Source organism: Papio anubis, chromosome 7 (genome assembly GCF_008728515.1).
Source record: "Papio anubis isolate 15944 chromosome 7, Panubis1.0, whole genome shotgun sequence".
NCBI lineage: Eukaryota > Metazoa > Chordata > Mammalia > Primates > Cercopithecidae > Papio > Papio anubis.
In genome coordinates, this window is record NC_044982.1 from 51,360,147 (window position 1) to 51,381,532 (window position 21,386).

Sequence of the window (21,386 nt, forward strand, 5' to 3'; positions counted from 1 at the left end):
GCAAGAGTTCTTAATGCAGTGTATTGTCAGAGGAAAAAAAAGTTCTTTTCTACCAAAATAGAATGGGAATTGCTATTTATTGAGGACCTACTATTTGACAGTCCCTTTGCAAACAATATTTTACTTAATGTTACAGTAACTCTATGAGACCTGTGCATTTGATAGACAAAGGAACCAAGGCTCAGAGGATTTAAGTAATTTTGTGTAAACCAAGTTCTCTCTTTTCTCCAAAGCTATGTTCTTCCATTTATTTAATAAGAGTAGAAGTCAAGACCCAAATGTTAGGGTAAGGAATTTTTTGAAATATGCTATGATATGCTGCCCACATCCCTCTTTAGCAATAGAGGACTTACTCCTTGAGCTGCAGGAAGTGCTGCTGGCAGCAGCCCTCAGCTGACATCCCTTGTGAGGACTGTGCTGTGTCAGCTGAAGAGAGCCATGTTATCTCAGGTCACATTCTCTTTCCCAGCTGTCCTATAGTCAGTGACTGATCAAAGTGGGGGTATAAAAAGGCCTGGCCCCCTTGCAGCTCTGAAGAATCCCAGTTTCAGAACTCCCATAGGGTAGGCTAAGTTATTGCTGCTCAACTTCTCCCTCAACCCAATCATGTCTTTCCCATCCCCGCATGTACTGATTGCAAGTACACTCCCTCACAAGCCTCTTGAGATCTAATCTCTCTGCTTCCTGGGAAACCCAACCTGTGACAATTACTAATTTAACAGATGTGAAAAGGTAGTATTGTATAAAATATTTTGGGCCTGGTGTGGTGGCTCACGCCTGTAATCCCAGCACTTTGGGAGGCCAAGGCAGGTGGATCATGATGTCAGGAGTTCAAGATCAGCCTGGCCAAAATGGTGAAACCCCGTCTCTACTAAAAATACAAAACTTAGCGGGGCATGGTGGCGGGCATCTGTAATCCCAGCTACTCAGGAGGCTGAGGCAGAGAATTGCTTGAACTCAGGAGGCGGAGGTTGCAGTGAGCTGAGATCACGCCACTACACTCCAGCCTGGGTGACAGCGAGACTCAATCTCAAAAAAAAAAAAAAAAAAATTTGGTCTTCTATAAGATGAAGTGGTTTTGCCACATCCTAGTTTTGGAATTTTATTAATCTTTGGGCTTGCTGCTAATAAGGGTAGAAAGGCATGGGTAAGAATGTTGACGATGGGAACAATTAAATTTTGAAAGCTGACTATATAAGATACCTTTTTTCTCTGTAAGAGATTTCATAAAAACCAGGGAGATGTTCCTTTATTGATATCAAATTACTGATCTGAAAGCAGCAAACTAGAGTTTAGAAGGAGAAATGGGATTAAAAAGCAGTCAAGAAATATACCAGAATCCTAACAATAATTGTCTATAGGTCATCTATAGGTAAACTTTTTCTTAATGCTATTCTCATTTCCTGAACATATTTCCTTAAGAAAATGAGAGAATAATTTCCTTGGAACATCTCCTGATTTTTATGAAATTCTGGAAGAGAGAATCTTGAGGTAGTATTTACTTCCTCTCCTTAAGAAAAAGATTTTAACAAGTATAGGAAACCTTGAGGCCCCAATGCAGTATTAATATTGCTGCATATTTTTTCCATTGCGCATTATCGAGAATAAACCACTCCAATTAAATGACATATTGAGACAGGTAATTCACTATAATATTTATTAAGTAGATGACTTAACAAGAAGGATATTGATGAATGTAAAAATTTTCACTCACAGTGAACATAAAGCCTTTACACATGTAAGGTTTAGATTTTTTTTTTAGTCTGCCCCTTTCAGATTATATCATGGTGTATGAAGCGTTGGTGAGGTCTATGTCACCAGAAATTCCCAGTTGGCTGATTTCATTGAGCTGTTTAACCCGATGATTGTACTGCAACAAGTGAGCATCATTCACCGCAACCTTGAAGTGGTCAGATTCAACCAGTACTTGTATCTGAAATGGCATATACATAAACTATTACATGAGGTAATGCATATGTCAGCTGGATTTAGCCGTTCCACAATATATACATGTTTCATGTACATGATAGAAACAACTTTTTGTCAACTGAAAGGAAAAAAAAAGTCCATTAATTTCAAACCAGTCTGGCCTGAACTCAGGATGTCCAACATTTCATCCTTATCATTCGTGGGACCAGTTAAGATCCAGGGAAAGTAACTTTACAGCAAAAATTCCAAGTTATTCAGATTTTTTTTAAAAGCAACAAATTTATTACAAGGATATATAAGTGAAGCCATAAAGGTGAAGGGTAAGGATTTGCCTGCATAAAAACTTAAAAGAGCCTGGGTGTGGTGGCTCACGCCTGTAATCCCAACACTTTGGGAGGCAAAGGCGCGGGCAGATCTCTTGAGCCCAGGAGTTTGAGACCAGCCTAGGCAACATGGTGAAATCCCATCTCTACAAAAAAAAATTAAAAAATTAGCCAGGTGTGGGTGGCATACATCTGTGGTCTCAGCTACTAAGGAGGCTCAAGTGGGAGTATCGTTTGAGCCTGGGAGGTTGACAGGCTGCAATGAGCTGTGATCGTGCCACTGTACTCCAGACTGAGTGGCAGTGTGAGACTCTGTCTCAAAACAACCAAAAGTTCTGGTATGGCCTAAAACACCTGAAAGAAAAACACAAAAGTAGGATTCTTTTGGCAAATATTGTAAAGATTGGTGATAATCAGTTTTGGCAAGGGTAGGAGAAATCTACTCTTCCAATAGTTAGTGGATGTTCATTCCTACATCTTTTTGGAAGCAGCAATTTGATAATATCTAAATTGTAAACATATATATTTAAAGCAAAGATTTCTAGAAGATTTGCTTCTAGGAAGAAAATATTTGTAAGGATAGTTATTACAGTATTTTAGTAAAACATTTCCAGGTTGGAGGGTTTCTATTCTGTAAATTTATATCAGTAGGGTACTAGTTAAATTATCACATCTAAAAATGAAATACTATTGGCCGGGCGTGGTGGCTCATGCCCGTAATCCCAGCACTTTGGGAAGCCGAGGTGGGTGGATCAGGAGGTCAAGAGGTCGAGACCATCCTGGCCAACACGGTGAAACTCCATCGCTACTAAAAATACAAAAGTTAGCTGGGCATGGTAGCACACGCCTATAATCCCAACTACTCGGGAGGCTGAGTCAGGAGAATCACTTGAACCCGAGAGGCAGAGGTTGCAGTGAGCTAAGATCGTGCCACTGTACTCTAGCCTGGCGACAGAGCGAGACTCCATCTCAAAAAAAAAAAAAAAGCTATTAAGTAACAATATGCTGATATGAAAAGATGTCCACCAAATGTAGACTATGGTCCTTATTTGTCCCTGTTGTTGAAGAGTTTACAGTCCAGCTGTTTTATTTACCACTCTATAGTCAACCCTAACTCAATGCTGTGGACCTAATATTTGTTGAAGCAGTGCTTACAAATAAAAAGCGTGCTGTATGTCAGAAAACACTAGGAAGATACTCATCAAATTGCAATCTTTGTGAGGATGGGGGAAGGAGTAAAGGAAAGGAAACCTTGTTAATTTTAAAATTTATAAACTTTTCATAAAACTTTAATTTTAGAGTAAAAAAATTTAGTTTTGATCTCTATGCCAACTTTTTTTTTTTTTTTTGAGACGGAGTCTCGCTCTGTCACCCAGGCTGGAGTGCAGTGGCACGATCTGATCTCAGCTCACTGTAAGCTCCGCTTCCCGGGTTTGCGCCATTCTCCTGACTCAGCTTCCCGAGTAGCTGGGACCACAGGTGCCCGCCACCACGCCCGGCTAATTTTTTGTATTCTCAGTAGAGACGGGATGTCACCGTGTTAGCCAGGATGGTCTCGATCTCCTGACCTTGTGATCCGCCCACCTCAGCCTCCCAAAGTGCTGGGATTATAGGCGTGAGCCACAGCACCCAGCCCAACTGTGTTGTTTTAAGCAACAAAGTTGCAGTACAACTGTACCATAAAGACTTTTGCCTTTTTTGTTAAAGATTATATTCTTTTCATCTCTAGAAAGGCTTAAACTCAGAAGGGTGGCAGCAGTGATGCTGGTGAGGTGCCTGAAAGAAGTGCGCAGTGTGCCACTCCTGGCCATGTTCTCAGCCTGCTGAGCCTGGTCCCCTGGGCAGGGAGAAGATACACTGGTTAGGCACCTTAGGACAGGTGATAAAAACTCACTTCAAGTGCTTTGTGGTTTTAGAGTGATTCCTCATGAGAAATGCACATTATCAATATATAATAGTAGCAATAACTTACTTTGAATGGTTTCCCACTTTCAAATGGGAAAACCGACTGTCTTTCTTCCCTTCCCCAGTTATTATCCAGCTTTGTATTGCAAACAATGACTCTCCTGTTGTTCTCATTGAAGCGTGGGTTAAAGTGGAAGGCAACATCATTCCTTCTCTTGAAATCTAAAGCAATTCTGTTTTAAACCAAAGACCAGTTATTAAAATGATTAAAACTGTATATCTACACGAAGTAAAGAATACAATTTTCTAAAAAGCAAATAATTTCATAATACAGTACCTAGGAAATTTTTCTGAACAGAAAGCAAATCAGAATGGGTTCAAACTGGAAAGTATCCTACGCCTGATGTTCTATGTACTATCATAAAATCTAAAGGTAAGCAAGACAATATATGTTGAATTTTTTTGCCTCATTGTCTTCGATCATATTTCCATTCATCTGTAATGCCTCCTTTACAGACTCATGAAAACCCTTCGAGGTTTTCTTACAGAGGTTTAGAGCCACTCTGAGGATACTTTATCCCTTACTATAGATAATGGTTATCTCTTTCCTGCTCTTCCAGTTTGCTTTCAATCCCTGGTAAAGGCAAGCCAGCTATATAGTTAACAGCCATCAAATGCCTGGCTTCCTCGTAATTAACCAGAAGCCCTAGTTCCTCTAAAACAGCAAGGATGAGATAAGGTAGTTAATATTCAGTATCTTGTTGCTAAGTTGTAAAGTCATGATAGTAAATGTAGTAAACATTCTATGATGTGAGCTGGAACCAATGAAATTGCTAGTTTAGCTTTTTGACCCTGTTCCTTCTCCCTGGATGTTAATGCAAACACAAGTCCTCTTTGACTAACCCCATCCCTGAGTTTCTCAAAGTGTGCTCTATAGAGCAGTAACACCAGAATCATCAGTAGGTATTCTTATTTTAAAGCCAGGTCTGCACTCGAGACCAACTAACAAAGATTCTCTGTATTTTGATTCACCCAGTAAAAGTCACATTCAACCACAAATGATCTTCCAGTGATTAAATTTGTAAGGAAAAAAAGCAATAGAATTTGCATTTGACTAAATATACAATGTTGTCATCTCTGTCACCTTAAGCACTTTTTTTTTTCTATGCAGTTCGTCATATAGAATTTGCAGGACTAAGCAAGTTTTTTTAGTTTACTACCATTAACCATTTCAACCAGAATTAGTTTTGATCTGCCAGTCTCAATCTACATCTCTAGCATTATTAGAACTAAACTTTCCAGTGAAATGACTCTAACAAGACAAGGATACCACACTGGGTATTCAGTGTGCATTAGGGGTTGTGGGAGGAGGAGAGCAGATATTTAATAAATCATGAGTGCTGTGTGCACAGGATAAGGTGTGCTGGGTTCTATGTGATGTTGGGAGGAAATACGGATAAGGACATAGAGGATATATATATTTTGTAATTTGCTATGAGACGGGCATTATTGTATGGGGAAGTTCTGTGCTTACAGAAATTGTCTAGGCTGTGTGGAAAGATGGGTTGGCTTAGGATAGTGACTACCATTGCAGAAACAGGGGAGGCTGGCTGAGGTGGAGCGAATGAGCATTTCAATGTGAAATTATCAGATCAGAAGTGAAGTCCATCTCTTGATGGCAGGATGTGGAGCAAGGTGACAGACACTGAGACTGTTTATGGATTCTTGCATAAACCTGTTTACATGGCTTGAATCTGTACCATTTAGGTACTGTTCATAAGACCTAGAGATTCTTCCACTAACCTCAGGCGCAAGCATCCCGGATGGTTTCAGGACATGGCCAGCTTCTTTGTATAATATGTAAATACTACATAACCAGTGGTGACAACCAGGGCCAAGTGGCCCAGGACAGCCATAATTAGCATGTATTTTCCTAAATAAAGCCTTACCCCATCCTAGCCCACCTCATCAATCAAACCACTTCCAATAGCAAAGGTTGATTTATTATGATGAAGTTTTTAACTTGAAGAATCTCTTCAAACCCATAAGCAAATAGTATCTAATCAAAAGACAGGTTCCCAGGCCTGCCACTGATCATCTGTAGAACCTGAGCCTCAGTTTTGTCTATAAAAAGGGGAAAGCAATATTCCTTATCCTGCCTTCAACCATGGAGATTAGCTGACATAATACATATCAAAGTATAGAATAAGGTGTGTTACCATTTACTATGAGTGCCCTGATGCTTAGCAAAATTATATGGGAATATGTACAGATTTATGGGATAATCCTATATGATGGTATAGCCAAGATTCTAAATATGTAGTTTTTTAAAATTTTATTAAAATTCAAAATAGCACCATAAGACAGGGCAAGAAAAAAAAAATCAAAATAGGCCATTCTTTATTCAAAAACCAGTCTACAAATAGGGTAGGCTTGTTAATTTTGCTCTCCTTACCTGTTTGCATTAGGCTTCACCGTGCCCAGAATTGTTATCAGCATGCGAGGCACCACTCCTCCAGGCAAAGGCAGGTTATAAGGCACAGACTGGGAATGAACAAGTACATATGGGAGTCATGTTTCTTTAGGGAAAGAAAACGATGTTGCTGAAGTTCCATTACTATTAATATGTGTGAAAAACACATAACTCTAGTATATGCCATCTGTCCAGACTCTCAGGCCACTTTGCCCAGGGGCCAAAGAGATAAGGTTCCTTACATGTACAAATAATTGAAAAGAAAGCCATCAGTAAGTCTCATTACTATGGCCATCCCAATCTACTCATTCATGTTGGCTATTTTTTGGAAAGGCTTAAGCTAGATCTTGTGATCAACATTAACATTTTTGTATCACTCTTAAGGCCCTGTCATGTAACTTGCTTCACTGTGGTTATTCTGCTTCCTGGGGGCAAGCAGCATATCACATACTGGGCTTGTGGGTTCTCATATGGTCTGTACTCATATGGCTCCAGCAGAGTGCTTTGCACGTGGCAGATACTCAATATTTATAGAATGAACACTGTTAAAACTGAGGTTCATTCTACAAATGTTTATTGACCATCTACATTCAAGGTACTGTGAATATCCCCAAAGCTCTATTTATTTATGGCCTCTTTTCTTTCCCTTTTTAAGGCTTCCCTCTGGGTTTAACTATCACCCCAACCTTTTCATTTTTTGAGACAAGGTTTCAAAAATCCAGGTCTCTGTTGTTGAGGATGGAGTGCAGTGGTGTGATCATAGCTCACTGCAGCCCCGACCTCTTGGACTCAAGTGATCCTCCTGCCTCAGCCTCCCACAGTGGTGGGATTATAGGCATGAGCCACCACAGCCAGCCTATCCAAATCTTTTCTTTCTAGTCCTGATGTGTATTAGTCCTGTACTTCTTCCCACCTGGATTTGCTGCTAGTGCCTCAAATTCAACAAGTGTGAACTAGAATGGTCTTCCCTCCCCCTCCCCCATCAGTTCCCCTTCATGAGTTCCCAGTTTGGGCTAAAGCTTTGCTGATGGCTCTAATTGCTCAGCCTTGAAAAGTCAGAGTCTTCTATGTCTTCTAAGACATAATCAGTAGGTTCTGGGGGTTCTTCCTCTGTCATCTCTCTTACATCTGCCTGTTCCTTTCCACAGCCTTCCTGTCCCCCTCTCTCTGCAACAGACTAACCATCTCTGGTATAGGCCCATCTCAATGCCACCCACTCCCCCAAGTCTTTCTACTCTGAACTGACCTAAAAGGAAACAATGCTATCTTGTGCCATCTTCTGCATAGTTCTGAAATGGTCTAATCCCACACTGGTACTTAGCTCTTTCCTCATATTTATTATATGTTTTATCATCTAACTAGACTATAAATCTGGAAAGGAAGGATCCTGTGGCTGAGATGTATCTGGATCCCCCACGGAGTTATGTTTTACATTTAGAATTCACTTGCTAAGACATATTTTAATTTGCATGAAAATTCAACCCTTAGATCACAAAATTATCTTTAGAAGGTTTTTCAAAACCAGATTACCCTGCTTCCTCTACCTGTTTGCTCAATGACCCTGGACAAATTATATCACTTCTGTATTGCCCCATTTCCCCACATGTGAAATGGGGTTATTAACAGTATCTTATAGGGTGGTAATGGGGTTAAATTAGATCATCCAGGTAGATGCATATTATTGACGTGTACTCAGTAAGTGTTAATAATAACCAAAATGTTCTCCATTACTACAATTTTGGTTTATATTCATAAGCAGCTTTATCAGTGCCTTCAAAATATTCATTACCTTCTGTTTATACTAACCACACACAATAAGCTCAACATGAACACTTAATTTTTCGACTCTACCAACATACGCCCATGGCTGGCCCTTGAGAAGTGGCTGTCACAGCAAGTTTAAAGCTCAGGGTCTCCCTGAAGCCCTCTGCATGCCAAGTACATGAAAGGAGGAATGCCATCTCACCAGTGGCCCAGCAGGGGCGCCATAGGGGCCAGTGGCAGGGTAGGCTCCAGGAGCACTTGGCTGTCCAGGAGATGGGTAGGCCCCAGCGCCACTGGGTGGCCCTGGGTAGACTCCAGATGCTCCGGAATAAGCTCCAGGTGCTCCAGGGTAGGCGCCTGGAGGTGCCTGTCCAGGATAAACCCCTGGGGGTGCCTGCCCGGGGTAGGCCCCAGGATAGGAGGCCCCTGGGTAGCCCCCTGCCCCAGCAGGCTGGTTCCCCCATGGGCCAGGCCATCCTTGAGGGTTTGGGTTTCCAGACCCAGATAAGGCATCATGGAGCTGTAAAGAAAGACATAAACAATTACAGGACAGAAAGCATTCTCAAAAGCAGAATTTTCAGGGAAATAGGAATATGTGATCTAAGAAGGAGAGGAATATGGCAAAGGCATTACATGCATATCATTATACTTTTTCCACTTGTTAATAGTTTTGAGTGTCTAAGACTAAAATTAGACGTTGGGGTTACATATGCTTTTTCACTTTGTTCTTGCCTCCCAACGTCTCAGATCAGGGAGGGCTGCATTTTCATAATTAGCCCAAGTCAGGAGCTAGCGCGCCTCTATTTACAGCACATATTTTTTAATCACTGTGAGAAAAACAATCACAAACATCAGAATGCCCAGACTGTACCGCGCTTCCCGCTACTCAGAGGATTTCTCAGCTCCTGCCAGCAGAGTCCACTCCCTTCCGCCCTGGGCCTTTTGGTGAAAGGGTTACTGTGAGTTAGTCCCAGGCCTTGCTCTGCCTGGCTTTCTTCCCAAATCTGCTGCTGGAAAAACAAGGCTCCAGCTCACAAGCCCTCGTTGGACAAATGAGTCTAGGGGAAGCCACACAGTGGGAGAGTGAAAAGGGAAAGTCATGGTAAAAACAAAACCCCCAACCCTCAACCATGTGGAGTTGATCGAGGGTAAGAAACAGGCATAAAACACTTACCGAAAAATTGTCTGCCATTTTCCTGAGAGAAAGAAAGAGACAAAGGTTATCATTTGATCCTGAAAGCTTTTACCAATTTCCATTAAATTGAACCTCACCACTAGTTCATTGTGCAGTTCTAGTCAATCTCTAGGCATTATGCCTAAGTCAGTAGTGTGGGACCACACAACATCTCTTCAAGGGGCAGGGATGCTTTCCAGCTAGATTGTGAGTTAAATATAACTCACAAGTTTAAACTTCCATCACACTAGCCTGTGCTCTGAATCCTGAGACCAAGAGGCCATACAATGCATGAGGGAGGAGGAGGCAGGGAGGAAGAAAAGGTCCTGTCCCTTTTCCAGGTGAAAAATGTAAACGGTCATGGTTTCTCTTTGTTTCTTCTTCACCTTCCTTCCTTACCCCTAATAAAGGGTTTGGTGTGTTCATCTTGTCCATCTGCCCTCTGTCCCCACTAACTGCCCCATCCCCTCCTCTGGGTTTTTGAAGATCAGCAGTGATTGATTGCTACTGAGACAGGAAAGACAATGACCTCCAGACATAGTTGCTGCCCTGTTATTTATTCCTCTATTTGCACACACTTATGCCTGCTCTTGGTCAGGCACTGCGCAGGCTCCTGTCTAGGTGCGAAGATGAATAGGCCATGATCTGCATGGTCAAAGGGGCCATGGGATCTAAAACTCAAAACGATTGAGCCCACAGAGGTATAGAGTAGAAGGATGGTTACCAGAGGCTGGGAAAGGTAGTGGGGGTGGGTGAGTGGGAGGGAGGTGAGGATAGTTAATGCGTGACAAAAATAGTTACAATGAATGAATAAGGCCTGATATTTGACAGCACAACAGAGTGACTATAGTCAATAATTTCATTGTACATTTGAAAATAACTAAAAGTATACTTGGATTGTTTGTAACACAAATAAATGAGAATATGAATACCCCATTTTCCATGATGTGATTATCATGCACTACATACCTGTGTCAAAACATCTTTATGTACCCCATAAATATATATACCTGCTATGTACCCATAAAGATTAAGAATTTAAAAAAAAGCCAAAGGGCCCACAGTCCAGCAAGGCAGATGAGATGCATCCATGGAAATGTGAAATAACAAGTCACGAATGCTATGAGTCAGAATGTGTGCTGTAGGAATTCAAACGCAGAAAGCTTACTTCTAAGAAGGAAAGGAAAGGTGCTGTTGGAGCTAAGCCTCAAAGGGCAGCTGAAGTTTGTATGTGCTTTCTTTTTTTAAAGGTACTTGTTATTCCAAATAAAATCTTTGGTAGTACAACAAACTAAGGTGAAAAAATTCAGGCAACGTGAAAGAAAAAAATATTTGGGTGTAAGATGCTACCAAAGAGGGTTTGCCTTGCCCAAAGCTGCCACAAGGGGTGGTCTGGAGACATCAATCCTGCTTTCTCCTGTTCCTTCCCATGTCAAGGCTCCTAAAGCACAAGATGCTTCACAGCTGTTGCAGGTGCTCCAGCTGTGAGGGGAGGAGGGCAGCTGGGCCCCTGAGGCATGAGTGAGTTCTTCCTAAGCTCAGGATCACCTGTGCCATGGCCTGAATTACGTAGACCTTGAAACAACCAGAATATCCTTGATTGCCTACCTGTGATATTTACTCAATCACTTTTAGAAATGACATCGCCCCAAGGGATTCAATAAATGTCCACTACTTGATTCAAATGCAAGATATTGGCTGGGCGTGGCTCATGCCTGTAATCCCAGCACGTTGGGAGGCTAAGGTGGGCGGATTGCTTGAGCCCAAGAGTTCAAGACTAGCCTGGACAATATGGCAAAACCCTGTCTCTATGAAAAATACAAAAATTAGCCAGGTGTGGTGGTGCAGCCTGTGGTCCCAGCTACTTGAGGGGCTGAGGTGAGAAGATCATTTCAGCCTAGGAGGTCAAGGCTGCACTGAGCTGTGATTGCACCACTGCACTCCAGCCTGGGTGACAAAGCGAGACCCCGTCTCAAAAAAAGAAAGAAAGAAAAGCACAAAATATTACATTTTTTGTGGTAAAACTCAAACAGGCAGAGCTCCTCCTAGAGCTTAACATGCTTCATTTATACACACTGGATATTTTATACAGGTTGAGTATCCCTTATTTGAAATAGGACCAGAAGTGTTTCTGATTTTCATTTTTTTTTTAGATTTTGGAATATGTCCATATACCCAGTTAGGCATCCCTAATCTGAAGAGCCAAAATCCAAGACCTCCAGTGAGCATTTCTTTAGAGCATTACCTCTGAGCATCATGCAGGCATGCAAAAAGTTTGGGATTTTGGAGCATTTCAGATTTCTGCTCTGGGGATGCTCATCTTGTACTATACTGCTATTATTTATATTATAGTCAGACATTACCTTTGACTAAAATATTTTTGCACCTCTTTTTTTTTGAGACAGGGTCTTGTTCTGTTGCACAGGCTGGAGTGCAGTGACATGATTTCAGGGCTCACTGCAGCCTCCACCTCCCAAGCTCATGTGATCCTCCCACCTCAGCCTCCCAAGTAACTGGGACTACAGGCACACAACACCACACCCAGCTGAGTTATTATTTTCGTAGACACCGGGTCTCACTATGTTGCCCAGGCTGGTCTCAAACTCCTGGGTTCAAGTGATCTTCCCACCTCAGCCTCCTACCGTGCTGGGATTACAGGCATGAGCCACCACATCCAGCCACACATCTCTTTTTGAACATGGTCATTCTGAAACCTATTCAGAAGTGGTTAGGTTATGACCATGCCCATTTTCCAACCTAGAGAACTGCTGGCAGCTTGACAGGGAAGTCACGGTGACTCCAGCGGTTACTGCATCTTTCATTTACTTTTTACATCCTGTAGTGCTTGGCTTTTTAAAGCAAAAGTTGTGAGCTCCTCTGCATGTGCCTCCTTCCCCAAAAGGCTGCCACACTATTGTATAAGAAACTGTGTTGCTACAGGAGGGGGAACTTGAGAGAAGAGTTGTTACAGAAAAGGAAAATAAATGAAAATTTTTAATTCGGGAAAAGAAAGTCTCCCTCATTTTGGATGCCAGTAGGAAACAATCTTGAACTTCAAGGTGGGCAGAAAGCTTAGTTCCTTTAATTACACATACTTCTTCCAGCCTAAGGCAACATATCAAAGACCCAGCAATAATGTTATCAACATTTTGATTTCTTTTAAATGTCCTCATTGCACAGGAGCTTATTGTAAACCTCAGGACCACTGACACTTCAGGTCAGATGCTTTGCTGTGGGGCGCTGTCCCGTGCGCTATAGGATGTTCAGCAGCATTGCTGACTTCATTACATATGCTGCCAGAACTCCAGCACACCACACTCCAACTTGTGACAACCAAGTGTCTTCAGGCCGGGTGAGGTGGCTCACACCTGTAATCCCAGTCATTTGGGAGGCTGAGGCGGGAATACTGCTTGAGCCCAGGAGTTCAAGACCAGCCTGGGCAATATAGCGAAACCCCAGTTTCTACCAAAAAAAGGAAAAAAAAATGTCTTCAGACATTGCCAATATCCCCTGGGAGCAAAATCATGGCTAGTTGAGGACCGCCAATCTAGCTAGTTAGCAGTGTATCCCTACATGAATGTACACACGTGGTTCCACAAAACCAAAAAGGTAGTTTCAATTGTTCAAACTAGCCTGAATTTGCTTTATAAAGGGTCCTAACATCACTCTATTCAAATTAAGATGTGTTTAAAGGCTGATTCCAACCAGAAAGTCAAATAAAGAAGGCATTTCCATAATTTAATATTTATTCTTTTCAAAGCCTCCGCTCAAGCATGTTTAGTTTATTTTCCAATCTAACCAAATCCAGTTTGGGAAACAAAGCAGCTCTCACTGCATTTCCACTGTTTCAACACCACCTTGGAGAGCAGTATAGATTCTGTCTCGACATATTAGACAAGGCCACTAGAACAAAACCTGGCATTTGTGTGGTGCTTTTCAGCTTATAAAGCATGTTCACATACCTTATCTATTTTAGTTATGATGACAATCTTTGTGGTGAAATCTTGTACTGTCCTGCCATCTCGCTGTCCAGCCTGGGACATGAATCATCCCTTTGTCCAGCCTATCCACACTGCAGATGCTACCCACCCACAAGTTACTTAGTAGCAGGCTTGGTTATCAGATCAAAAAAACAGTATATATAGGGTTTGGTACTATCCATGGTTGAAGGCATCCACAGGGGGTCTTGGAATGCATCCCCTGAAAATAAGGGGGAGACTCCTGTGTTCTCACCATAAGGAAACTGAGGCTCAGAGAGAGAACATGGTGGCCCAAAGTCATCTGTCATTGGCAGATCAAGGAGTAGGGCTTGTGTCTTTTTACTCCTTATTTAGGCTCATTCTACACCAATAGAAAATATCACACTTTGAAATTTTAAAGTACAGTCCTTTGAAAGTGTTAATTACTTCATTGGGAAATTAATTCTCTGACTCATCTGTAACTACATAACACACTGAAATTGTAAACAAAATTTTAAAAGGATTGTGTTTTGGTCAGAAAACTAACTGGGTGATTCATTCAAGCACAAAATAATATTGAATATTTAATACAAGAATGCCATTTTGTGTAGTCACTTTGCTAATTATAACCACATTTTAACCAATAAAGTGTACTTTTCCAAAAATTGGGTATGTACGGTTTTGATTATGTCAACTTCCAACCATGAGATTTCTTTTTTGAAAAGCATTATAGGCCGGACGCAGTGGCTCACACCTGTAATCCCAGCACTTTGGGAGGCCAAGGCGGGAGGATCATGAGGTCAGGAGTTCGAGACCAGCCTAGCCAACATAGTGAAACCCCATCTCTACTAAAAATACAAAGAATTAGCCAGCTGTGGTGGCAGGCACCTGTAATCCCAGCTACTAGGGAGGCTGAGGCAGGAGAATTGCTTGAACCCGGGAGGCAGAGGTTGCAGTGAGCCAAGATGGCACCACTGCACTCCAGCCTGGAAGACAGTGCAAGGCTCCATCTCAAGAAAAAAAGGAAAAAAAAAAAGCATTATAACTGATGCTCTTTTGAAATCAAGATTATTAACCTCAAAACTTCCAGGAAAACAAAAAAGACATCTATTCAGATAAATATCATCCTTACTTGCCTGAAAATTTTTTTCGTTTTTCTTTTCAGATGAGTAGTTTACAGAGAGAGACATACAATCAAATGTCAGAAATCCTCCCACTCTACAGACACTATAGATATGTGAACCCCATCCTGGTGTTTCCAGGATCAGAGAATTTTGAAGAGTCAGAGGGAAAAAAAAAAAACAACACTTCAAAAAATAAACTAAAAGTAGAGAAATACTAGCTGGGTCTCCACATTTGTAAACACCTACAGTAAGCAGTTCAGTGTAGCTTTGGAATAAGGAATTTAAACATGAGTTAGAATACAGACCATTTTAATCGGTTGTTAACTGGTAGCTTTTCCCTTTAACAAAGCGTAGCCGCGCTATGCTATTCTAGGCCCACCCAGCAATCAGTCTGGTTGTCTGGGTTCCCAGGAACACTTCTGAAATTTCTGCTCATAAAGGTCCCTGACCTGTACGCAAGCCGTAAGGGAAGAAGACTATTTCCTGAGCCCCTCGGCACTGCCCCACACTGCTCCTCAAGTAGCACAAGAGGCAGTCTACTTTCTGTCCTTGCTGAAACACAGAGCAGGACTTGAGGAAAGCCCATTTTCCAAAGACAAATTCAGTGATGCTAAGCTGGAATAAAGGGAACTGGTCCTTTCCTAGGATTTCTTTCTCATCATAGCTCCCTGGCATCAAGGAAGGTAGAGTTACTTTCTGCTTCTCAGTGACTGATTTTTTCCCGCTATGGAAAAGCTGAACAGGGGTCAAAAGAGAACACATGACACTTAGTCAATAGGGAACTGGAAGTATACAGCAAGCACTGCCTAGCCTGGCTCTCAAGTTACCCACTCAGAATTTAATGAGAAGATCAGTTCAGGCACCAGACACAAGGAGCTACCCTTGAGTGGGAGCCTGTGTCCCAAACGACAGGAAAGAAGAGCTATGTTTGAGATCAGTTACCGCAAGTATCAAGTACATAGGTTTACAAGTCACTTGGCATTTAAGGTCAACACGAGATTCTGAAGGCATACTACATGAACATAGGTCTCGGCTGCAGTTAAGGTTTATAGTCTGGCTAATGAAAGTTCTATGTAAAAAGGTACCTAAATTATACATGAGACCAGCATTAGCCTCTTGACCTCACTAAGTGAAAAGTCTTTATAAAGCACCTATGCATATTTGTAGCACAGCGAACTATCATAGATTAAAGACCCCTTAACAGAGCAAGACACCTATTCTACTTGGACACAACTAGTTTTCAGGGTCAATCCATCAGGCGGTACTCGTCCTCTTCTGCTTCTTACGTAACTTAGTGAGGCATCCTCCTAGCACTTCTAAGTGCTAAATATTCAAGGACCATCATCAAACTTCTCCCCAGAATCTGGACTAAGTGCTGATTTTAAATGTCACCTCTAAATATGAATTTAGGAAGCTGCTTAAATCCCCCAAAGATCAAGGATGGGGTATGATCATCCCTAGAATGAGAGACCCTACCCTAAGGATTTAGAGTCAATGTCTAAAAGGGAGACCATTGTTGGAGAAAAGTAAATGATCATTATTCAACTTTACCTTTCATGGAAACACACAATTTCCTAGCATGAAATGTTTATAAACCTGAGGTAGGCCAGGCGCAGTGGCTCAGGCCTGTAATCCCAGCACTTTAGGAGGCCGAGGCGGGTGGGTCACCTGAGGTCAGGAGTTCGAGACCAGCCTGATCAACATGGAGAGACACCCCCATCACCACCACCACCATCACTAAAAATACAAAATTAGCCGGGCATGGTGGCGCATGCCTGTAATCCCAGCTACTCGGGAGGCTGAGGCAGGAGAATTGCTTGAATCCAGTAGGCAGAGATTGCAGTGAGCCGAGATCGTGCCATTGCACTCCAGCCTGGGCAACAAGAGTGAAACTGCGTCTCAAAAAAACAAACAAAAAACACAAAAAACAAAAACCTTGAAGTAAACAAATCAGAACTTTGGAAGCTGACGACAGCTTTTTCTTCTCAAGCTCTGTGCCCAAGTGGTTCATTGTATCAGCCTCATTTTCTTCAGAATTAACTGAGCCTTCTCCCATTCCTTTCCCACAATCCTAGAAACAGCCTGGGTCACTGAGGTCCAGGTGTCCTCATTGTGCAGCAACCCAACTCCCAGAGTCACTTTACAAACATTCTGCAGTCTCTGGAATCGGCATGGCTAACTTGAAGGGTAAGACTGAAGCCTAAGTCCCAGCCTCCACCATCCGTCCCCGATTCCCTGGCCCTTAGCGCCTACTTCTCAGAGGGCAATCGTTTTAGTGTTTCTATTTGAGCACCCAATAATTCAGAATAAACTCTCACACATGTTTTCGGAGTCCCCCACTAGGGCTCTGCACACTAGGACCAACATTCTGCCACACCCAACACTTCCTCGGCACAGACAGTCTGGGCAGGGAGGGGCATTTGATTCGGAAAAGCTTAGAGTTTGCAGTCTTCGCTAAGCCGGGTCATGCCCACTCAGGCCATGGGGCAAGCACCATTTCTGTGGGATCAGCAACCAGAGAGCGGCTGCAGCCCGGCCGCAGCTGGTCCTCGTGGAAGAACTCATTCGCGCCCCACAGAGAGATCTCCTCCGAGTCCAGCCTCAGCTGATGCTCAAAAGGGGCTGGGCGAGCCAAGCTGTGGGTCCCGGGAGGCGCCCTATGCAGTCCTCAGAAGTCCCTTCGCTCCCCCGCGGCCGAGCTCTGGGGAAGGGTGACCCGGCCCCAATCCCAGTTAGAGAAACTGGAGCGGCCGTCTGGTTTGCTGAGCGAGTCCCTCCGCCTCCCCTCGCGGCGGGACCTGGCAGGATAGGGGTGACCAGACCGCGGCTCTTCACCGGATGGGGCTTACTCCGGGGCCGCAGAGCGCAGCCGGCGGAGGTGCGACGGCGGTGAAGCCCCCGAGGCTCCGCAGAAGGTGGCCCGTGCCGCCGCGGGGACGTGTGTGGGTCTCAGAAGGCGCTGCCAACCTTTCCCGAGCGCCAGCGCCCTCAAGAATCAAAGGCGACCGCCCCGGACCCGCCGCCGCGCACCCGGAGGGCAGAGCACAGGCTGTGGGGCTCTCCGCGCGCGTCCCGGCCTGGTCCCGGGGAGCCGAACCCCTCCGAGCCGCGCCCCAAGCAGCGCCCGGGCGCCCTCACCCCTGCCCGGCCGGAGCCGCGTCCCCAGCGCCCCGCGCCGCTCACCGCTCGTTGGCTGGCTCCGGACGGCTGCTAACGAGGAGGTGCGGGCGCCGGCGGGGCGGTGGCTCCGAGCCTCAAATACTCCCAGCGCCGCCCGGCCCGCCTCTCCCGAGGCGGGGCGGCTCCCCTGCCCAGCCCAGCCTCTCCCCGGACCATGCTGGGCGAGCCCCGCGTCCGCCTGACACCCCGAGCCGCCGCCGCAGGGGCGACCAGGAAGCTCCCGACGGGCAGAGCGCGGGCTGAGGGGCGCGCCCTCCGCCACCACCGTTCGGTTCCGTGGCGCTCCGGGGGCCTGGGCTGCGGCCGCGTCTCTCCCCCGCCCTCTCCAGAATCACCTGAGTGAAGAATTCACTGAGGGGAATTCAATTAATAGGTTGCTTTATTTGTAGAATACAAAACCAAAAACCTTTTCAATGTCTATTGCCTAGGGAACTGACTACAAATTGACTACTTATTCTAGATCAATAGGCCTAGTCTCAAAGCAATTCTCTTATGAAGCAATTAATCAGACAACTCTTTAACACATTTTGCACAGGAAATTCACATTATTATATACCCTCCTTTTAACTTCACCTTATCTTTTTGTTGGAAGAAAGGGATAAGTATTATTAACTCATTTTTACTCTCAGGGTGCTATAGTCTGAATGTTTATATCCCGCCAAAGTTCATATGTTGAAATCCTAACCCTCATGGTGATGTGTTAGGAGGTGGAGGCCTTGCGAAGTGATTGGGTCATACGGGCAGGGTCCTTATGAATGAGATCGGTGCCCTAATAAAAGAGGCCGGAGAGAGACCCCTTGCCACTTCCACCATGTGAAGACACAGCCGGAAGGCGCCCTCTGTGAACCAGAAAGCAGGCCCTCACCAGACACCAAATCTGCTGGCCTGGGGATTTCCCGACCTTCAGAATTGTGGGAAATAAATGTATATTATCCATAAGCTACCCAGTTTATGATATTTTGTTACAGAAGCCCAAACAGACTAAATGAGAAAATGATTTACTTATCCAAGCTCACTCATGTCTAGGAACAAAATCCAGAAATCCTGACTCTTAAACTTTATCTGGAAAAGCACCAGGTCAAAGAATCCTTGCAGGTGAAAACAAGGATCTCTGAGGAAAAAAAAAAAAAATTAAGGGGGGTAGGGGAAGAATCTTTGCAGGAACCGGCTTATGTAACCTATGGAGAAAACCAGTTATCATCTGGTTCCTAAATAATTCCTGTAGCCCTTATAGTAACCAATTAATAACATAAAGATAAATTATTTCCTGCAGTTTTTCAGCTTAGGGATATGTTCCTGTAAGGGACTCACTTGATGGAATTGAGAAGCTGTCTTGGCATTCTCTAGGATAAATTTGAAAGTGTCTTAGTGGCTGGCACTGTTCCTGCAACATTGTCCCCTCTAGGCTTGCACATAGAAGTCACAGTGTGGCTGGGGATTATTTAATGAAAGTGTGAACTCTTACCTGAAGACGTGGCCTGGCAACCAATTTATTTGAATAGATCACCATAGTAAATGACTAACCTCTGGGTAATAAAAAGGTGTCACCCACAGGAATGCCCTTGGTCTCCAAGGAAAATGCTATAAATCTTAAGACTTTGAGTCATGAGGCCTCATGGCCAGGCGTGGTACCCTTAGAGGGTTAGCCATTGGTAATAAAAAAAAAAAAAAAAAAGTAGATAGCCTAATGAATCGCTGTGGAGGCAAAGGAAGAAACACACTCTTGCCTTTTCTTCTGTTCATTTCGGAGATAGACGAAGTTCATGCCCTGGCTACTTAGGGGGCTTGCTTACACCTGATTGTATGATCAGACATCCTTTTGGCTTCACTTCCTTACTTGTGCATCCCCATGAATACTTTGGTGCCAACTTCATGCCCCATAAAGCTAACAAAAGGATCCTGATATGATCAAGGTGTGCCTGGAAATTTATAATTTGTACACATGCAATAAACAGCTCTTTATTACCCAATCCAAAGTCATATACCTCTTCTAAGATAAGCGTAAAAAGGAACCTAATAAAATCAATTAAAATATCATTGAGTAACTTCTATGTACAGATCACTGTGTTATTTGAAATAAGGCACAAGGCAGTGTTAGCCCTCAAACAAATAGGCTGGCTGGTTTCTACTGATGCAGAGATTGTAGGCCCCTGATAAAAGCAAGGGTTCTAAGAGAGGCATCTCCACAGGAGGGAAAGGAGGAACCTTGGGAAAGCAGGTGGCGGTCCAGAAGGTCAGGAGGGAAACTGGGTAAGAACTTCAGTTAGAGCCAGAAGAGTAGGAGATGAAGATGAGAACAAAAAGGGAAAGTCTTTAAGGATGAGCAGAAAAGAGAAAGAAAGACAGTAATTGGAGGAGAAAACAGAGCCTATATATATATATATATATATATATATTTTTTTTTTGAGATGCAGTTTCGCTCTTGTTGCTCAGGCTGGAATGCAATGGCGCAATCTCCACTCACCTCTACCTCCGCCTCCTGGGTTCAAACGATTCTCCTGCCTCAACCTCCTGAGTAGCTGGGATTACAGGCATGCACCACCACACCCGGCCAATTTTGTATTTTCAGTAGAGACGGGGTTTCTCCATGTTGGTCAGGCTGGTCTCCAACTCCCGATCTCAGGTGATCCACCCACCTCAGCCTCCCAAAGTGCTGGGATTGCAGGCGTGAGCCACCATGCCCGGCAGCAGAGCCAATCTTTTAAAGTCACCTTTTAAATAGGAAAATAGAACCAGAGAGAAAGGAAAGAAAGAGGAGAATAGAAGAACTATGAAAATATAAAAAGTGAGTGAACCTGGAACAAGCCAGAAAAGAGGAGAGAAATTTCCCAGAAATTAGCACTACAGTGGGCCAAATAGGGAAAGAATGTCTCACAAAAGCTGAAGTTCTTATGAAATGTAAACAAAAATGTTGGTATTAAGTCTTGTAGACAGCAGAATACAGGAAGAGCCAGAAAAGAGCAAAGCAGCAGCTTTCCAGTTTTCACATTTGGACCCCGGGGAGCCCAGGCAAGTTTGGCAATTCTGTGTCTACATGGTGTTAATGCATCTGGGTGACAAGTGAAGAGTTGGGTCAGGCCTCAGGGCATTTGATCTTTCTGGTGTCAACAACTGGATTCTGGGTGGCTGGCAGACTTAGGGACTGAAAGAGAGGCTGAGTGTTCTGGGGAACCATTTATGCCTTGAAGACAAAGCAATTTCCAATTCCAGAACGAAATGATTGTAGCTGTCTGCTGTTTCTAGTCCCAGTTATCTGAATGTACTTACTCATATCCAAGGCCTTTAGTGGGGGCCTAATATATGCCTCAACTATTTTGCAAAATCCACCCCTTCTAGCTCGCTGAATGAACAGGCTCACCAAAACCTGGTCAACAAATGAAATAGGGTCGGTGGCAGTAATGTGCCCAATGATGGTTTATGAGGTCTTACCAATTGGGTTGCAACTAGAGCCCCTTGGGAACAGTGAGAGCCAGAACCTGCTTAGAAGGGAGGCAGCCCCTCCTGCCTTGGATGGGCAGGCCAACAGCATCAGGGAGAAGAGGTGTCCCAGGTGCC

General features: G+C 43.8%; 1 protein-coding gene across 2 annotated transcripts; it reads right to left on the minus strand.

Moving 5' to 3' along the window:
* Nucleotides 1–1,634: 1,634 nt before the first annotated feature.
* Nucleotides 1,635–18,057, minus strand: LGALS3 (galectin 3). 2 transcript variants are annotated; one of them, XM_003901828.3, is made up of 6 exons: nt 17,835–18,057; nt 9,569–9,590; nt 8,597–8,914; nt 6,613–6,701; nt 4,225–4,390; nt 1,635–1,933 (listed from the first exon to the last, which is right to left on the minus strand). In XM_003901828.3, the coding sequence occupies exons 2-6, from the start codon at nt 9,584–9,586 to the stop codon at nt 1,778–1,780; spliced, it is 747 nt and encodes a 248-aa protein (XP_003901877.1). In that variant the 5' UTR covers nt 9,587–9,590; nt 17,835–18,057; the 3' UTR covers nt 1,635–1,777. The 2 variants fall into 2 exon arrangements, with proteins under 2 accessions (XP_003901877.1, XP_009209842.1); XM_009211578.4 differs by lacking the exon at nt 17,835–18,057 and adding an exon at nt 17,790–17,805.
* Nucleotides 18,058–21,386: the final 3,329 nt, after the last annotated feature.